The sequence below is a fragment of the Falco punctatus genome (genome assembly GCF_963210335.1).
Source record: "Falco punctatus genome assembly, chromosome: 1".
NCBI classification, from domain to species: Eukaryota; Metazoa; Chordata; class Aves; order Falconiformes; family Falconidae; genus Falco; species Falco punctatus.
Window position 1 is genome coordinate 3,604,852 of NC_137580.1, and position 18,708 is coordinate 3,623,559.

At 39.5% G+C, this 18,708-nt stretch overlaps 1 protein-coding gene across 18 annotated transcripts in view; it reads left to right on the forward strand.

Moving 5' to 3' along the window:
- TENM3 (teneurin transmembrane protein 3) overlaps positions 1-18,708 on the forward strand; it is a 437,496-nt gene that overhangs the window by 335,643 nt on the left and 83,145 nt on the right. For all 18 annotated transcript variants that reach the window (XM_080379140.1, XM_080379147.1, XM_080379148.1 and 15 more), the window contains 6 exons: positions 2,306-2,428; positions 8,853-9,067; positions 15,663-15,873; positions 16,377-16,478; positions 16,637-16,831; positions 18,175-18,375. In XM_080379140.1, coding sequence (XP_080235266.1) covers positions 2,306-2,428; positions 8,853-9,067; positions 15,663-15,873; positions 16,377-16,478; positions 16,637-16,831; positions 18,175-18,375 — 1,047 coding nt within the window. The remainder of the gene's footprint in view (positions 1-2,305; positions 2,429-8,852; positions 9,068-15,662; positions 15,874-16,376; positions 16,479-16,636; positions 16,832-18,174; positions 18,376-18,708) is intronic.

Genomic DNA, 18,708 nt, shown 5'->3' on the forward strand with positions numbered 1-18,708 from the left:
CAATAGTATTTTTGAGGGATACAACTATTACCATCTTTGACAGTGAACTACAGTGGGACTCAAATCAGTACAAACACAAAGAAAAGGTAATTGTCACTTACCTTGTAGTAACTACGGTTCTTTGAAATGTAATCAATATACATCCCACAGTCCTTACCTCTGAAGACTTCAAATTCCAACTGTTTTGAATTATGAAGGAATGGCTAGAAGGTCATGTCACTGCTTCCCCTTCTGATCTCCCAGTGGAGTGTGAAGAGGCACAGGGCATGTACATAGCGCTAGCAGACAGAGCTGTTAATGATGTTCTAAGCTCGTGTGTTTGGAAGGGATATACTTCTGGAGTTACAAAATTAATGTCACTTTCTTTTTTTTTTCTCCTGAAGAGTATTAAAAGTGATAAGAAGCCAGCAAAGTTAGGAGAGGTGATTTAGACCTCCAGACTGAAGACAAGAAATGTATTGGATTGGAATCATGAAATATTTAGCTATTTTCAGTCTTTCATTGCTGCCAGTGGAGTGGACTAGAATAACAGATAGTAAGAGTTTGACCCTAGGGATTTTGATGAAATATGTTAAAACAGATACAATCATCAGATGATTAATACATAAATAAGAATTTCAGCTGAGGTAGGGCCAAAATAATAATGGCTAATTCTAGTGATGTGCCAAAAATGGTGGTGGTCGGATTTACGGTTTAACAAGAGATGAGAGGGGGGGAAAAAGAAATAAGGTTTTAGGGTCAAGGAATGTTCTACATTATCAGGCTTTGACAGGCAATTTAAGGTCTGGGAAAGAAGAGTAATAGTGGAGTCAGAGACTTGGAACAAAGATAATATGTCATCTATAGTGAGGATTTCAGTCTTTGAAGCATTCAGTGATAGGTCTTCGGTTGCATTCTGGTTCTTTGTTTTGTTGAGGGTAAGGGGGAGAGTTTAAGTCAAAGACCTGGCAGAGAAAGCCTTAATTCTGCATTGTTTGCTGTCTGCCTGACTAAACTTCCACTGATGCCTGTTTGTCTTAAGTAAGGGCTGCCACAGTCATAGAATCATAGAATCATTTGAAAGATCAGAGATGAAACCAAAAGGGATGAAGAATTGTTTGTCATTTGGGTAGAAGGAATGAATAAATTGGTAACATCGATTATAGCAGTAATCTGTTTCAGAGACAGAATTAGCAACAAGACAGAATGAATTATCTTCCTTCTGTTTTGCACTAATAGTTAAATGCATTATTACAGGGTTTTTTCTAGTGTATTTTTATTCCCCAGTAGCACTGAAAGACTGCTTTAGCTTTGGAGATAACTGCTGTAGTGAAATGAGCAAACCCATGTTACACCAAACTAGAGTAATTACGGTAAAATTAATTTTGTGGTATCATAGAGTCATTGGAAGAGAAGGAAATACACCACAGATAGCAAGAAACTGCGTAAGTTATGTGTGTCATAGCACAGCATTAAGGTGACACTTTTTCCTCCGTATTTTTGCTCTAAAAGTTCAAACAGGGGGTTCGTTCATTCATTTCTGGTGATAGCAAGGTTCCTTACGTCGTTCTCCCTAACACCTTTGAAGGTTGACCCTGTCTTTTCATACTTAGCTTAGCTGAACTTTGAACATGGTATCACCTTTCTCGTAAACGTGCTTGTGCAGGATGCAGTGGTTCAGAAACGGAGCTTGTGCATTGTCAGTATCAGAGCAAGGTGCCCCAGCGTCTCTAGCTCTGCTGATGGTCTTGGCCTCGTTCCGTAGGCTACCGTTGGGCATGGCCATGTAAAGGGAGGTTGTGCAGTGTGTTGGTGGCAGCATGGAAAGGAGTGTTCGTGTCTTGGATCAGCCCTGCAACGCCCACAGCACCCTCCTTCCTCTCCTCTTGCATTGTTTCTTTTCTCTTTCTGGCTAACCAGCATAGATCCATCTGCTGGTGAAATCTTTTATTTTAATATGTCATTTAGGAGCTCATTTAAATGATTTGTCTCTTCAGAAGGACCAAGAATGAAAAAAAAAGAGACAAGGGCATAATTACTGCCTATCCTTTTGAACATTGATTTGGGACCGGTAAAAGACTCAAAGTGAAACTGGTGAGCTTTCTGTCAACTCTGTTCACCGAAAGCACTCTATCATTAAAGGACAGTGGTAGTAATTGCTTAGTGCCATTGCTAAGTTGAACTATTAGTCTGTGAATGCTTGTTCCTGTAATTTAATTTTTTAATGTATGAGTTGCTATTCCACTGCAAAGCATGGAAAGCCATCATTTGTGCAATTTGTCATTGTGGTTAAGAGCATAAAATAACCTGTATCCTTTACCACCAGCAATGCATCTGTTTGGCCTCAACTGGCAGTTGCAGCAAACTGAAAATGATACATTTGAGAATGGAAAAGTGAATTCCGATACTGTGCCAACACATCCTGTAACAGTACCTGCCGGAGAAAACGGTAAGTGAAATAGGCACCAATTTCTCTCCTTCTGTAATGATGAATTCTGAATGAATCCTCCTCAGTAATGATTGTTGTGGAGTCCTCAGAGGTAGCAGGACGGTACTGAGGCTGGCTGGGACCATCCTGCCTGAGGGGCTGGGGTGGCTGTGGGAACGTACTGTGGGAATGGCCTCAATAAAGCCAGGAAGCCCCAGGTGACAGAACACACTATTTCCTAAGGGAGACCCGATACCAAGATTCAATCTTCGGGAGTCCCAGTGAGCTCTGGGTGTTTTTCAGGCAAAAGCCTTGTCTGTGGCAGGGGCGACACAATCTCCTTTTCTGAAGAGCTGGCACCAGAACAGGCACTTCGGGGAGGTTTTGCATATTTTCGAAGCTTCTCTCTTAGCTGTGTTTAGAAGCCAACTCATGATCAAGGAGCTTCCTATGGCATGATGACCTCACTGTGGAATGGCTTGTGGTTTTTTCTACAGATTATGATCTTTTTTGTTTTTAATTCCTCTCTGAAATTTAATAGGTCATGTATAATATGTTCATTTGTTTTCTGAAAGTCTGTAGCACATAATGTTGACTCTGAATCATCCAACCAACATATTAGAGTAAAAAAAACCCACAAACAAAACAAAACAAAACTTTATTAATTTTGTTGTAGGAGTTTTTAAAATACAAACCACATAAAGGGATTATTTTTTATCGACCTTTTTCCATGTTGCCCTTTAAGATTCTCAAAACATTTAAGAGCCTGTGCACTTTTGGCTAACACAGGCTTTAAAATCAATAGGTTTTGAATGGAAAACTTGATTTAAATGGTAGATGAATGCGGTGTTTGCTTCATTACACAAAAATCCATTTTCCCTTTCACAAGGTAGAGCTGACCTCCTTACCACTGAGGAGGAGGAAGCCTCTGCCAGCAGCTGACATCTTGAAAATTTGTCAAGTTATCACAGCTCCAAGTTATAGAAGAGATACAGCTCAGTTCTTTCTTCTTGTCATCTTTGTAAGCATATGAAACTTCTCCAACAGGACTTTTTTCATTTCCTTTAGCCTACTGCCTTTTCCTTGCACTTAGATATTCATTATCTCTTTCTGTGTTCTTAATTGTTTTGAATGAATAGCAGAAAGCTGCTGTATAGTTAATGAATATTGATGCTGCATTGACAGCCCATCATCCCACTGTCTTCTGCCCTCAGCAGCCAATATACTTTCTTCTATAGACACAAGCTTTTGTAAATATTTTATATTGTTTTTTCCCTTGGTAATTTTTTTTTTTTTTTTACAAATTTAAACCCGTTATACTTCACCACAAAAATTAAAGGAAATAGCAAGTATATCAAATTCCATTTTTCCTTCCTTATGACACTAAATGCTGTACAAGAGAACAGGGTTAATTTCATCCGCTGTTACAGTGCTGTCCTCTGCGGAATATGGTAAGTGGTGATTTATCAGCGTACATCAATACTAAACAACAGACAGACCAGAGAATATACATTTTAAACCACAAAAGGAAGGTTCATCAGATGGGAAAGTGTCATGACTAGATGTGAGTTTTAAGGAAGGGGGCCCTGGGCTATAATACTAGTCACTGAAAACTGTAAGGAAGAATCAATAATGCCTTGATTTGGGTACTTTTGACAGCTGAAAAACTTTCAGTACTGCCCCTTTTTAGCCCCCTGGTAATATCCTGATACTCTGATTCAGATGGGAGAAATTCCCAGTGTTGTATGGACCAGGCATTTTCATTGACTCTCTCTCATCTGAACGGTATAATCTTGCGCCTGCTTTAGTCAGGAAATCATAGCCGTGCCCTGGACCGCAGGTATTCCTTCAGAGTTACGAGTAGAATTCATTCAGAAGTGCAGGTACTTGGTGTGATGATTAGCAAAGCTTCATCTTGAAAATGCATCCTTATGACCACTGAAGAGAATTCAGCTGTGGTTTACCTAGAAATAACTAGTCATAAATCAACAGTAAAAGCATGTTAAATCATCCTTAAATGCAAATCATTTGTTAAGTGAAGCTCAAATTTTTGAACAAGCTTTTTCCGGAGTGTTTTTTTTGTTGTTTGTTTCTTTTGTGGATTTTTTTCCCCCTCCCCCAGTGTTTCTGTATGAACAGCAAACCGCTGGCAACATATCACCCATTATCTAGACAGGTGCAATTCAGGGCTGCATAAAGTGGCATAGGGATGTGTGTTCTCGATGGATATGATGAATTTTATAGGCCATTTCAGTTTAGGTTCTCCAAAGTCATTTGTAAGCCATGCTTAATCAAATACAAGCATCTACTTGAGGTGCATCAGCACTTTATCTGTTTTTATAATTACATAATAGAAATGAAAGGTTAAAAAACAGAGCTTGTTTAACCAACGTGTTTTAACAGTTGGTCGCATATTACATGTTGCTGGCTTTATTTTATGTCATATAAAATCTGTGTGCAGTTCAGAAAGCCCTTATAAGAATATATGCTTAATTGCAGAGTTTTAAAAAATACAAGAGAGGAAAAAAGTGAATGGGGAAAGGGGCATTTCTTTTGGTTTACGTAGATGTACTTTTTGAGATTGTACTCATTTAAATATATTATGCTTGCTTTAACTGGTATGTTGAGCTTTTTTGTTTTGTTTACAGTACCATGTTAATTAAAGATACAGTAACTTCTTAATTAGATGTTACATTGAGGCTTTTTTCTAAAAATACGTTTTTAAGAGGGTTTTTATTTCATTTCTGGAAACCGTTGTTGCAGAAAGATATATAGCAGATGTCTCACAGGAAAAGATCGTGAATATGAAGTTATGCAATGGAATGGGAGAACATGCTATTGACTGTAAATCCAGCCTTGCAACCTAATATCCTAATTAGCACTGCCTTTGAAAGATGGAAAATGATATGTGTGACACTATGCAGCAATTATTGTTGAGCATTTTTGTGGTTTGGTTTGTGCATTCATTTTTATTCTGCATTACTGATAGTTATTCATAGTGTATCTTGTGGTTTCATCTATAGAATCTTTGCAAATAAGGGAAGGGAATTTGTCTTCATGTCATTTTAGTGATACTTGTGAATTTTTCACGTAGAATAAGTATTGCTTATTGCTTTCAGTACTTCTTTAGCTCAGGATTTTGTCCACTCTAAACTCAGACAGTTGAAATACAATTTACCAATAACAAATATAACAAATATTTTATCTCTTAATTACCCATAATGCATTGGATTGTGGATATCACAAATGCATCATACAATGATTGTATATATTAGATGGGAAGTGATACAGCAAAATCATGACTTTTGTAAATCAAATTATAGTATACCTACCAATATAAGTACAAATCAAGATACAAATATTATTTACCTATAAGTATTTATGTGTTATTTGTATTACTGTCTTTTGGGGAGGGTCTGTGAAAGAAGAAATTTTGGGGGTAGAGAAGAAGTATAGTGAAGGAGAATATATTCAAGAGGCTAGGTATTTTGAAGTTTGGTTTCTTCTTTGGACTGTTAATGTCATTATGGAATTCTGTGAATGAATGTGACGTTTCATATTTTGATTTAAAGCTGTGTATAAGAACTGTTGCTGTTTAGAAAGTGAAAAACAAATGATGACACTACTAAGATTTTTCGTACGCCTGTTGAGATAGAACAGAGAACAAAGAATAGTTAACGCGCTATCATTAGAAGGGCAAACAGCTGGTGATAATTTTGGGAGAGGTGGTGTGGCAAAAGATAATTTTGAGAGAGGTGGTGGGCATATGGCTACAGGCTAAAACTACCTCTGTCTTGGCGAAGAAAATGGGAGTCCTTAGGATCATTGTCAGCTAAGGATAAGTGTTGAAACCCAGTAACAGGCATTTCTGGCAAGCTGGTCAAAATGTTCTGTAAAGGCCACCTGCTCAGGCTGTCTAGTTCATCTTTTCCGTAATAAGTGGTAGTTGTTTCTCATTTCAAATGTAGAAATAGAGGAAGCTGCAGATCAATACTGCAAACAAGTGTTTATTGTTCAGTGATTACCAGTCATCACTGTGTGTATTTATACAACACAACGTGCTTAAATTTGAAGGAACTGGTAAGAAACAAATGCTTAAATGAACAGAAATAGCGATTACAGATCCATCTTCTGGAATAACACATGAATATTGTGAAAGGTTAAGTCCAAAATTAGAAAAGCATCAGACTCATCCTGAAAAGTGTGAAAAAAATGGTGTCTCCAAGATCAGATATTTCACTGTCTCTTCTCAGCAGAACACTGATCAATATGATGATGCTGTGAGTGAGACATTTTCAGTGACTGCAACACCATTGTGGCACAGCTCTGATGATGACGCAAGCCCCCACTCAAGGCCTCTCAGTAGTGCTTCTGTGCCTGTTTAATTCAGCAGCAGTCTCTGTTCATCTCCAATGCACAAAAAGTGGCGCGGATCAATCAGTGACCTCACCTGGCATTTCAGATTTTAATCTGTTTTTTTAAGGTCTAAATGTTTGCAAAAAGGTTGTGTCACTTTGTTCCATCAAATGATGAATAATGTAGAATTTGAACATAATAAACAGGGCAGCGACAGAGCGTTGTCAGTTCTTCAGAACACTGGTACACAAACAAGGCAGCATCACTTGAACATGCTTATCACTCTCAGATGGGTTTAGTTCTATCTTTATAATAGACTAGCTGCTGGAGAAAAAAATTATAAATTGGTTTAAAACACAGCAGTCTGTAAGATTGTAACTACAGTTCCATTTTTCTTTATATTGCTTCACCCAAGGCTCACCTTGATGTGCCAACTGCTTAAATGCAGCATACTCCAGAGTTGACATGTGTTGGTAAGCAAGTTCTTCGACAAATCTTTGCATCTTAGACTGGATTTGACAGCACTAATCCCATCAGATCAAAATAGGCTTTGACCGTGGTACCAGCTTCCAAGACTGCCTGTGTCTGGCTGCACAGCGTGGACTTAGTGCCTGAATATCAGATCTGAATCGTTGGCCTCAAGCAAACTTGACTCAAACTCATGTAAACCATCCCAGGTCTTAAAGCTGGGTGGTGAATGTTTGGGCAAAGCACTTCTTTAGTGCATCGGTCTTAGTAGTTCTGTCTCCCACCAATGTGGCAGGTAGAAGATGCTACCACAACTGAACCAGAAGTTGTTTGCTTATAAGCTTTGCAAAAGGTTTGTAATCTTTGCTGGATTTAGTGTGTGCCTGTGTGGTATAACGAGGGGCAGTGTGGAGGTCGCAGAGCTGTCACAGACCTGTGCTGTCCATAGCATCCAGCCCAGAGCCTTGCAGCGTCAGCAGCTTGCCCTAGAGCAGTTTTACTCTTTGATTTACGTGAAGGTGCTTCACTAGGATGGCCCAGAGCCTTGCAGATTGAGTGGTACTGGCCTGTACTCCACGTGCAGCGCAGATTCAGTCTCTGGTGCCTGGAGTAACCCAGTTGAATAAAAGGTTTGTCGAGGGTATCTGAAGCGTGTGACTTTATTTTCTTCTTTTTTAATGCCACAACCAGCAGTCCAGGTTTTTGGTGTTAGTATTTGACATCGTGTGTCTTTTGCATGTTAGCTGCTCTGCTTCTTCTGGGCATTTCCAAGCCATCATCACTGGCCTCTGATTACAAGACTAACTGGCGGTTAGACAAATGCTTTATAGAGAAAAGTCATTAATGCCCTTCCTTCAGTGCTGTGTTCTTATTCCTAGTAATTGGCCTGCAGGATAAATACATATTGGTGATGCAGAAAATAGTGAAAGTACTAGACTTCGACATGCTATAATACATTTTATTCAGGAGACTGTGGATAAGGAGGTGGTAACGAGCTTGCAGCTGAGGCCAGGCAGTGCAGAGGATATAGGCATTATGGGGTGTGAAGGCATAAGGACATTGGCACAATGGAGCAGGAAACGTTGCCTTTTGAGGGGGGATGGGACAAAAATAAAAAATAGGAATCCAGAGCTGTAGATGTTGTTAGTATTGTGTAAATGCTCTGATGTTTTATGTCGGAAAGACTGTAGTAGTTCTCTTGACTGCTGATTATGCATCTATTGATAGATGAATATATATATATATATGAATATGCATCTATTACTCCTCAAATCTGTATGCTGCATTTACCTTTACCTTAAATTTTTTTAGTGTAAGACTTTATGCTGGAAAACCCCTGTTAAAATAGCTGGTGAAAAAAATGAACAGTTTAATGTAGATCCTAATACAGTTTTCAGAATTTTAGGGCTTAGGGAAGTTACAGCGTTTTCACTTCGTAAGTATTTCTGCTATCTTTGCCTTTTTATTTCCAAATCAATAAATTCCCTGGGATCTTACATTCAGAAGGATTGTCAGGTAACATTTTAGGGGTGAATCTAAATATTTGACGATTTATGTGAAGAATGATTGAAAGCAAGAAAGGAATACTGATTTTTGATCTCTTTTTATTCTAACCTGTCAGGAAAATTAGGGGGATTTGCACAAGAAAACAACACTATAGATTCTGGAGAACTTGATATAGGCCGAAGAGCAATACAAGAAGTTCCCCCTGGGATTTTTTGGAGATCGCAACTCTTCATTGATCAGCCACAATTTCTAAAATTCAATATATCCCTTCAGAAAGATGCATTGATTGGAGTATATGGCCGAAAAGGCTTACCACCTTCACACACTCAGGTGAGAGCTGCTTGCATTAAAAGTAGGACATGTTATTGAAAACTATGAGCATGTATCTTTTTTATCTTCTTTCTTTCTCAGGATTGCATCCTTTTCCATTTTGCTGATTTTTATTTTTGCCTTCTATACTTTATTGATCTCATGTGCTGTCCAAAAGGTTTATAATATTGTAAGTGATGGGATCCAAGTTGGGGGTGGGTGGGGTTGTGGGGGGTGGGCAGGTATTTTTATTTATGAGCTGTTCTGTATGCTGTGAGCAATGATGATGCTTTACATATGGAGTGATTCATGCAGAATTTATAGGTGTGGTTTTTTTCTTCTGTGGTATATACACGTATCTTCAAAAACCCAAGCAAACCGATACCGCATCTTATGGCCACACACGTCACCAAAAGTGCCTGGCAAACACCATGTTAGCCAAATTTCCAAGCAAGAAGTGAACAGTTTTTCAGTGATGTTTCAGTTTGTTCTAAAAGCAAATGCTACTGTACTTACAGCTTGGTGTCTCACTAAATAAATACATGAAAGAAAAAAAAATATAATACATGCCTATGGAGATACAGTGAACTGGGGATGTAGAAGTATCAGTCTTCACTAGACATCTAGTGTCTTGAAACTTTGTTCTTAAGTGCCCCAGAGGATTTATTCTGCTGCACTTCTTAGAAGGTTTGTTCATGCCTTTGGTTAGTAACAGGGAAACACCTTTTACTCATAGCTGTAGAAAAGCTGAAGTATAAAAGAATGAATAGTCTTCTGGATTAGCAGAGGAAAGGGAGAATCATTGTCCAAGACAGTACTTTAGAATCACTTGTATTCAGATTTTATTTTTAAGATGTAAGATGCCCCAAGTTTAAATCTCTTTCAGCTCAATATTTGTCCAAGTGCTGGCTCTGAACCATTTTTTCCACCTGAAATGGGAGTTGAGCTCATGCTCTTCGACCCCCATTTAGAGAATTCTGCAACATCTCACTGATTTATTTTTTTTAAAGTGTATGGATTTGCCCCGGACACAACTCTTCAAGTGTGGCAACCTAATGGTATAATTGGAAGGAAGCGTGACGGGCTATGTCTTAAACAGTTGCAACAGCAAATCCATATATCAAATATTGTATTTTAATTCCACATTTTTTAGTTTTTATTTGCCTGCTACTGTACTGTTTAAATTTATTTTGGTTTTTTGTTCAAGGGTAACTTCTAAAAGACCTAGAACGTAGAAATAATGTTAATTATATTGCCTATCTAGCAGTCACAAACCAAAGAGGAAGAATTAGGGTCAGCAAAGGAGTTCCATGCAGCTAAAACCTTAAAACGTTACATTAGCTTTATTCTTTTAGTTTAGTTTCCATTAAACTACAAACAATTTACTGAACGCAGGAAATGCACTTATGTTTATTTAAAAATTTGATCCTCATAAAAATGATTAAATGGATTTTTTTTCAGACCTCCACATATGAATACCCACCCTCAGGCTGACAACAAGCACAAGAAATTCTAGCTCAAAGAAAATTGATTCAGAAAGTTATCAGCCATTGGAAATAGACGTTTGGAATACAAATGCCATCTCAATGATAACAATAGTAACAGGAGCTAGGGGAATACATGTGTGGCAAGAATGAATAGAACTGAAGAAGCTGATCTGGGCTGTGCATTTATATGAGAAGTTGTGCAAGTAGATGTATCTATGAAAAATGATCCTGACTTGATCCCTTATCCTTGCAAAAGATTGAAATACGGGGTGCCCTTTATTCAAAAATTCGGGAAAGGGAGATCACTAAATCTGTTTCCCCACCATCTGTGTTGCGCAGGCTCCTTTCCCTTTGGATTGCTATTGCCCAAGTGCTTATTCATGTTTAAGTGCGATACAACAGAAAGAATCATATGCTAATCCTGCTACTGTATCTTCTGTAGATCGGGTGACATCCTGGATATATTGTTCCCAGGATATAGGTCAAGCACTCTTGTCCTGGTTTTGCCTGGTATCTAATTAGCGTATTTTTTACAGACTGTTTGACTGACATTTGATACCTTGAAAAATCAGGCATGCTTACTTCTCAGCATACCCTAGTGAACATCTAGGGCTGCCGAAGATTCCCAAAGGTGCAGGGTTATCAGAATGTTTATATGGTCTTGTATCCAATGGTGTCTAGTTTAGGTGCCTGAAATAAAGCATGTATGTAATCTCTTAAAAAAGCAGTTCCAGTGAGCAGTTGGGGTTTGTTGTTGGCTTTTTTTTTTGTTGCTATGCTCCTACACATGGGGGCAAAAATGGAGTAAGAGACCTCTCAACAGTTCAGGCCTTTCTGCAACAAAGTTCTAATCACAGGACTTCGATGAAGACACAACTGATACTGGTAAAATAGGTATTTTAACAAAGTAGCTTATCTAAACAAAATAAGGTATTTAGGCAAAAGGACATCTAATGAAACAGAATGTTCAGGGGTTTGCACACATAACATCTATTTATTGTTTTCTTATTTCCCCTAACCCTTACGGCTTTTCCTGACAGAAATGCTGAACTGCAGGCCAGGCGTAGCTGTTAGGGGCAGACTAGCAGCTGATGCTGGGCTTTACTGCATCCTTCCATCAGACAAGGCAGCTTATTTGTGTAGCTCCAAGTGTCATGGGAGCATGTTAGAAAAACACATGAATGTCCATGCCAGGTCTGATCAAAGGCCCATCTAGCTCAGCATTCTGTCTGTGACGGTGGCCATTAGCAGTACATAGAGATTAATACAGCAGCATGACAGATTTGTAGTTACTCTTCCTACAATACACTCCTGACCTCCAGCATTTTAAGGCTGAAGGACATCCCGAGTCAAAGATGCTGTCTTTATTTTTTACAACCTTTGATAGATTCTTTTTGCCTGTGAATTTGCATCATCACCTTTGAACCTATGGAACCTTTTAGCATACATGACATTTGCAGCAAGGAGTTTCATGGCTTAACTACACATCTTACACTATCCTCAGTGTGCTTTGAGGCAGCCTCCTGGAGGTTTTAGTTTGACACCCTGTTGGTAGAGTTTGGAAGAGGCAGTGGAGAGTTTCTCACCGATTTCTTCTCCATGCCACCCTTGATTTATAGATCTCTAGTGTCCTCAATGAATTATATTTTTTCCAGTCTGTTTTCTCATTCTTCGTATGAAAGCTGCTTCAACCCTTCGATCGTCCTTGTCCTTTTCTGAATGTTATCCACTGGGGAGATGGGGAAACCAGAAGAGCACAGAACACAGCAGATATGTAACTGTGATGGTTTCATATAATGCCTTAAGATGTCTGCTTCCTTGCTTTTTTGATTCGTAGAGCTGATGTTTCCATAGATCTGTCTACCATAGCTCCAAGATCTCATGCCAAAATGATAGAAGTTGGGTCAAAGCCCATCTCCGGATGTGTAAAGCAAGGGTTGTTTCATGAGGACTTTGAAAAGTTGGATCTCACCCATATATATCACTTCATGTCTGTGTCTTTTCAATGCCCTTATCTCCTAGTCACAGAGTGACAAGTGCTAATAACAAAATTTATGTAAATGAGCAACTGCTGCCTGTTCCTCAAACGGCAGTATTTGAATTTTTAGATCTTAACGTTAAGTAATAGAGAACTGATCACTACCTGCACTCTGCCAGCATTTGTAAAGTTGCCTTACCAGCTGTCCCCCTCCAATATCTTTGCTCGTGTGCCTGTGTTACCCTACATGTGTGACCGCACACCAGTATCTTCTTTAGCTCCCTCCCTGCAGCTTCGGTGTTTCTATGAGTGTCACCACCATGTCACCTTTGGCTGTAATGCAAAACTTGCATATTACATTTGCCACCTCGTTTTCCACTTCTCTTACAGACTCTTTGCCACTTTACCCACCTCGTGTAATCCAGGTAAAACCAGACAGTGAGTAAGAGGAAACTAGCCTCTATCTTTCCGTAGCTGTACAACCTTAGATGCCAGTTATCCTACCGGTGCAAGGGACATAATGGAAGTACAATAGAAATGAACTTGGGAGAGATCTGAAGACGACTTCTTGTTTATACCCTTGTCTTGGAGCAGCACCTGCATCTAAATCATTCTTATCAGTCGCTTAGCATTTAATCACAAAATAATAACAGAAGGCAGCAAATTAACTCATGTTCTGTCCCACAATCCAAAATAATAGGGATACAGCATGTAAGAAGTGGTTTAATGTGTTGTAATCAGGACAGAATTTCGGTTGTGTTTCTGTATTCTCTTTAGGTACTGAAATCCGTCTCAAGCACAGCCACCACGTGTGCGTCACAGACTGATCTGAGATGCATAGTTCTCTCTTTCTGGGGAATCATAAATAAATCAACCAGAAATAATTGACGGTGGCTGTCCGTTCAAAACCCAATCAATGCAAACCTGAAAGTCTTTGTGACACTTTCTAAAAATGTCAGTTCCATTGCAGTCAGAGAATCAATATGTTTATTTAAAGAGGCTTTAAGAATAAAAAAAAAAAAAAAAGGACTTTGGTTTAAAGCAAAGCTGAATGGAATGGTGGGGCAAATCAGCACTTTTAGACTCAATATAAATTAACTTATCCTCATAGAAGTAAAATAAAATCGGTGTGTGTCTGGCTTATGAAGACAATTGTTTTTCCAGTCTGTTTCTGTTATCTTGTCCTAAATATTAAAAAAAAAAAGCCTTTAAAAGGGTTAAGATCAGTTACTGGTTTTCACTGGGGGACAGAGTGAACAGTAAGTTCCTCTCTGTATGGCTTTTAGAACGTAGTCTAAAATGGTGTTCTGATAACAGCTTATGTCCTTATTACATTACAAATACAAAATCATTAATTGTACCATGCTTATTAGCCATTAGTCAATCAAGTGCTATAATCACTTGTTCCTGTATCAAAAATAGGTTTTAATCTGAAATTGTCCTCCTACAAAAAAGGATCCTCTCAGTATACAAATTACAGGCTTGCTTCTAGTGTCCATAAAAGACTTGTTAAAACTCAGAACTCCCTGACCTTTCTCTTTTTTTAAATATTAGTGAAAAACGCAACCAGAAAGAAGTGTTCTTGAGTCAGGAGGGAGGAGAAAATTGTTTTTCTCCCTCGCACAAAATGAAGAAAAATATTAATTCTCTAAAAGATAAGAATGTTGAATGATTCTGAATAATGGTTGCTCTCCCAAAACAGTTGCATACATTTTCATGCGGTACAGTACATACAGAGTGACAGCATACCAAGCAAGGTACCGGCTTCTGCACATCCTAACCGTATTATCTTCTATTCTGCTGGTTCAGACGTAGCTAGGAAAGTGTCTCAGGTGTTGATAGAAGCATATTAACTCTGCATTTCCTTCACATGCTGACTGGTAGGAAGATTATTCTGATTACTAGGGAGGAACATTCTTACAATAGCAGTGAATTTTGGCCTGCAATTTCAGGAAGAGAACATAAGTACTTAAACCCTTGTTCCAGGACAAAGGCTATCATGTTTTCCTTTGTCCTGGGAGCAGTTTCTGAAGGTCACAAGTCAGGGTGTAAACCCAGTCATTCTCTGGTCCCAGTAACTGATGTTATCCTAGCTCAGGTGACTAAGTGGTTTCACATACTGGCCTTTACTTTATGGGCTCTGGATGTAATTCCATTTGAGAGAGATCTCTACCGTGTGGGAAGATTGAAGGTTTATGTCTTACTCTTCACTTCATACAATAAACGTGTCAGTAGAAGGGAACCTGTGAAAAGACTCTGCGGGAAAAGCAGAGATGCTCTACCACAAGCAAGAGCGCTCTTTAATTTTCCTGCCTCTTTAATTTTCCTGTATACTCATTGATTTTACATGATAAACGTGCAGAAGACATCTTTAAAGCCATGAGAGCAGACCCCCAGACAGTGTAAATCAGTGCCAGGCCCAGAGCAGATCAGCTCTCCAGGTGCTGTTAGCCCTAGTTAAGACTGACATGCATAAAACCTCGTGTTGTGAGTTTGCTGCTTGTGTCAGCTGAGATGCTGCTACATTTTTCCAAGCCCCACTGATGGTTCTTAACAATACAGTCTGTGCTGTCCATTGACCTGAGGTACCGTATGTTTGGTCAGTGTGTCATTTTCAACAGTTGCTATGTTTTATGCTTTCCATCTCCTCTTTTGGGCTTCTGTGATAGGAAGTAAAGCACTTGCTCTCCTTCCTCCAGAATTCCAAACCGTCCAAAAGGGGGATTGAGCAGTTTAATCCTTCATCTGAAACTAAAGGAAAAGCAAAGTAGAGTATTCATGTTGGGTATTACTATAAACTCATGTATATATAACTCTGAAAGTTAATTGTCACCTGTGATTCAGGTGGCAGTCATGCCTGCAGACTCATTTCAACTGACGTTTTCTGCCCCCCAGTATACGTAATAGGTTCATTGGCCGCTTGTCCCCAAAAAAGCCACTCTAATAAGCATGAGGTCTAGTTGGAAATTTTGTTTGAAGTCTTAGCAAGGGGCGAAGAAATAAGCGAGTGTTGGTTTCAACTCTTGCTTCCCTGCTCCAAAAGGGAACTCTTGGTCAAAACACAAGCATATTGTCAAGGTGTTGTGGGGAAGCTGGAAGTGTGGTGGGTCATCCTGTGACTTGTCAAGCTCCTGTCTGTTCCTCCCTGCAGTATGACTTTGTGGAGCTCCTGGACGGCAGCCGGCTGATTGCGAGGGAGCAACGCAACCTACTGGAGTCAGAGCGAGCAGGGCGGCAGGCAAGGTCTGTCAGTCTCCACGAGGCAGGTTTTATCCAGTATTTGGATTCTGGCATCTGGCACCTGGCCTTTTATAATGATGGGAAAAATGCGGAGCAGGTGTCTTTTAATACCATAATTATAGGTAAGCACAATCTTCAAAGCTCTTACCAAATGCTAGACTCTGGTCAGGTTTTTTAGGAACAGAGAGAGAGTTTTTTGTAGTTAAATGATCTGCCTTTTTTTCACAGGTTTTCCATTCATACTGTTTCTTTTGCTGCTTAGAGTAAAATGCAGAATATGTATTTTAATTACTTGATCTAAGGCATAAGGAGTGTACCTTCTTGTAAAGCAGTGCTAGAAAGGAGGACGCTATTTTGAATATTTGTTAAATGGCACAGGCTGAATTTTAAGTGTGGAGCTCATATGGGTTTACCATTATAAGTTTAGCTTTTTTGTTGGAATGCAATGTCCTGAGATACTAGAGGCATCAGCATCAGAAAATCACAGCTATTTGTGCTCTTCAAACAAACCAAATGTAAACACTTCTCTGGGAGTGAGAGCAGGCTGTCAGTTAGTAGTGGTTCAAATGATAGGTACTTCATGTGGTAGGCAGCTGTGAATTATCCTCCTTTTTTTTCCCTGTAGAGTCTGTGGTGGAATGCCCCCGAAATTGCCATGGTAACGGTGAATGTGTTTCTGGATCCTGCCATTGTTTTCCTGGGTTTCTGGGTCCTGATTGTTCACGAGGTAAATCAGCCCAGTGCTTTTTCTAGAGTCAGTTGAAGTGAGCAAGAAGACAGATACGTCAGCAAAGCAACTGGCATGTGTCTTGCTGATTAAATGTTCTTTGCAAAGCTTTGGTGAAGAAGTTGGTTTTCATTGTACTGCCGTGTTTTATTTCACAGCAGCCTGCCCAGTGCTGTGTAGTGGCAATGGGCAGTACTCCAAAGGACGCTGCCTGTGTTACAGTGGCTGGAAGGGCACCGAGTGTGACGTGCCTGCAACTCAGTGCATCGATCCCCAGTGTGGGGGCCGGGGCATTTGCATCATGGGCTCTTGTGCCTGCAACTCTGGATATAAAGGAGAAAACTGTGAAGAAGGTAAATGAGTAAATATTTACACCAGCACCTGCTGTTGTTGGTCAGGTTTCCAGCTGGCACATCCAGCTCTATTGATTTTGCAAGATCTAGGTCATAGGCGCTAATGCTATTTCTTGAAAAGTCATTTTAGAATACTAAAAATCAAGTTTGGGAATCACTAGTATCACTGAATTCTACAGAATTATTATACTTTTATTTATCCTCAAGTAATCAATGGGAAAATTCTTAATAGTGTGAGACATCTTTTTGATTGCCAGTATATTTTTATTTATTTTTTTTATCTGAGGTCAGCTAAGAAGAAAGCTCGCAAAAAATAGATGTTGGAATACAGGAAGACTTACTGAATTTTCACAGTATAGAATAAGTCGATCTGTTGTATTTGTTAATGATCTTTTCCACCAACCACATTGTAGAAAGTGCTGATTCAAATGCCTCAAAGTGAAAAATGATGCATCATTTTTGTATTCCAGAGATGTGCTTAATAATACTCGTTCGGGTGTGCTGCAAAATGCAGTTCATTTTACATTCTATTTTTTTAGGGAGTAAAAAGTGCCATTTTCTTCCTCAATCAAATTGATTTTATTGATCTCCGTGTACAAAGTAATGCAATTAAGTCTCTGGAATTAAATTTTCAGGCCATTGACCCTACAAGTGTAACATTTTATTGAGTCAAATTGCTAAATTAAATCTCGTCATCTAAAGCACATTAAAGTGAATTAAGACAGATAGACAGTCTGCAACTCATTTCTGAAACAAGTTGAGGGTCCTGTACAGCTGTCAGAACTCTGTAGCGGTGGATCAGGTCGGTTGATGCAGAGTGCTGCAGGGAATCCAGCACTTGTTACACTGTGATTAGGCAGAACAGAAATCAGTTGCCCAAGACCCAAAGCCAATCTTGTTGTAATTTTGAAAAATTAGCAAACTTTGAAAGGTTCTCTGTAAACTCGGTGATTACAGTGGCCTGTAAATGTCTTGGCGTCAGTTATGTGCACACACAAATTTCACGATACCAGAAAGTGATGTGGAAGCGAGGTGTTTTTACAGAGAAAATTGCTGCGATGCGATTAATGATGATAAAGAGTGATTTACCTTGTAGCCGGAGAAGGGAGGCTGGCACCAAGGTAGCTTGGTCCACTCTGTCTTTTCCTTACTTGTTGCAGTAAAACACAGGTGAACTTCTCGGCCTCAGGCTGCTAACATTTACTTTTAAGACGAGTGCAATGCTGCCTATTTCACAAGGTCTTACAATGTGGATTAAGCCCAAAAGCGTCGTGAGCATCTAGGGGTTGATTACGGTTGTTAGGACTGACAAGCTGAAGCTGACCTTTCTCATCTCCCCGTAGCGGATTGCTTGGACCCAGCCTGCTCCAGCCACGGCATGTGCATCCACGGTGAGTGCCACTGCAACCCGGGCTGGGGTGGCAACAACTGTGAAATCCTGAAGACAATGTGCTCTGACCAGTGCTCTGGCCACGGCACCTACCTTCAAGAGAGTGGTACCTGCACCTGCGACCCCAACTGGACAGGTCCGGATTGCTCCAATGGTAAGAGTTAAAAGCACTCGCATTTTGTAAAATGATGGCATCTTGAATAGCAGCATTTTAGTGACATCATTGTGTTAGGACCTGACCTGCTGAGCTGACGGAAATCTTTGAGTTGACTTCGGCATGAACCGTGAATAGATTTCAAAGGTTCGAAATAATTGATGAATTTGAAGCATTTGAAAATCAATGTATTTGTTGGTATCTTCTAGCTGCCTTCACCTGATAACTTCAAGTACTTCACGTGCAAGTACAAAATGTACTTAGTACAACAAATGGATCTAAGTATCATCTTACCTAATACATCTTATTTAGAAACTTAAAACTATGCTAGTG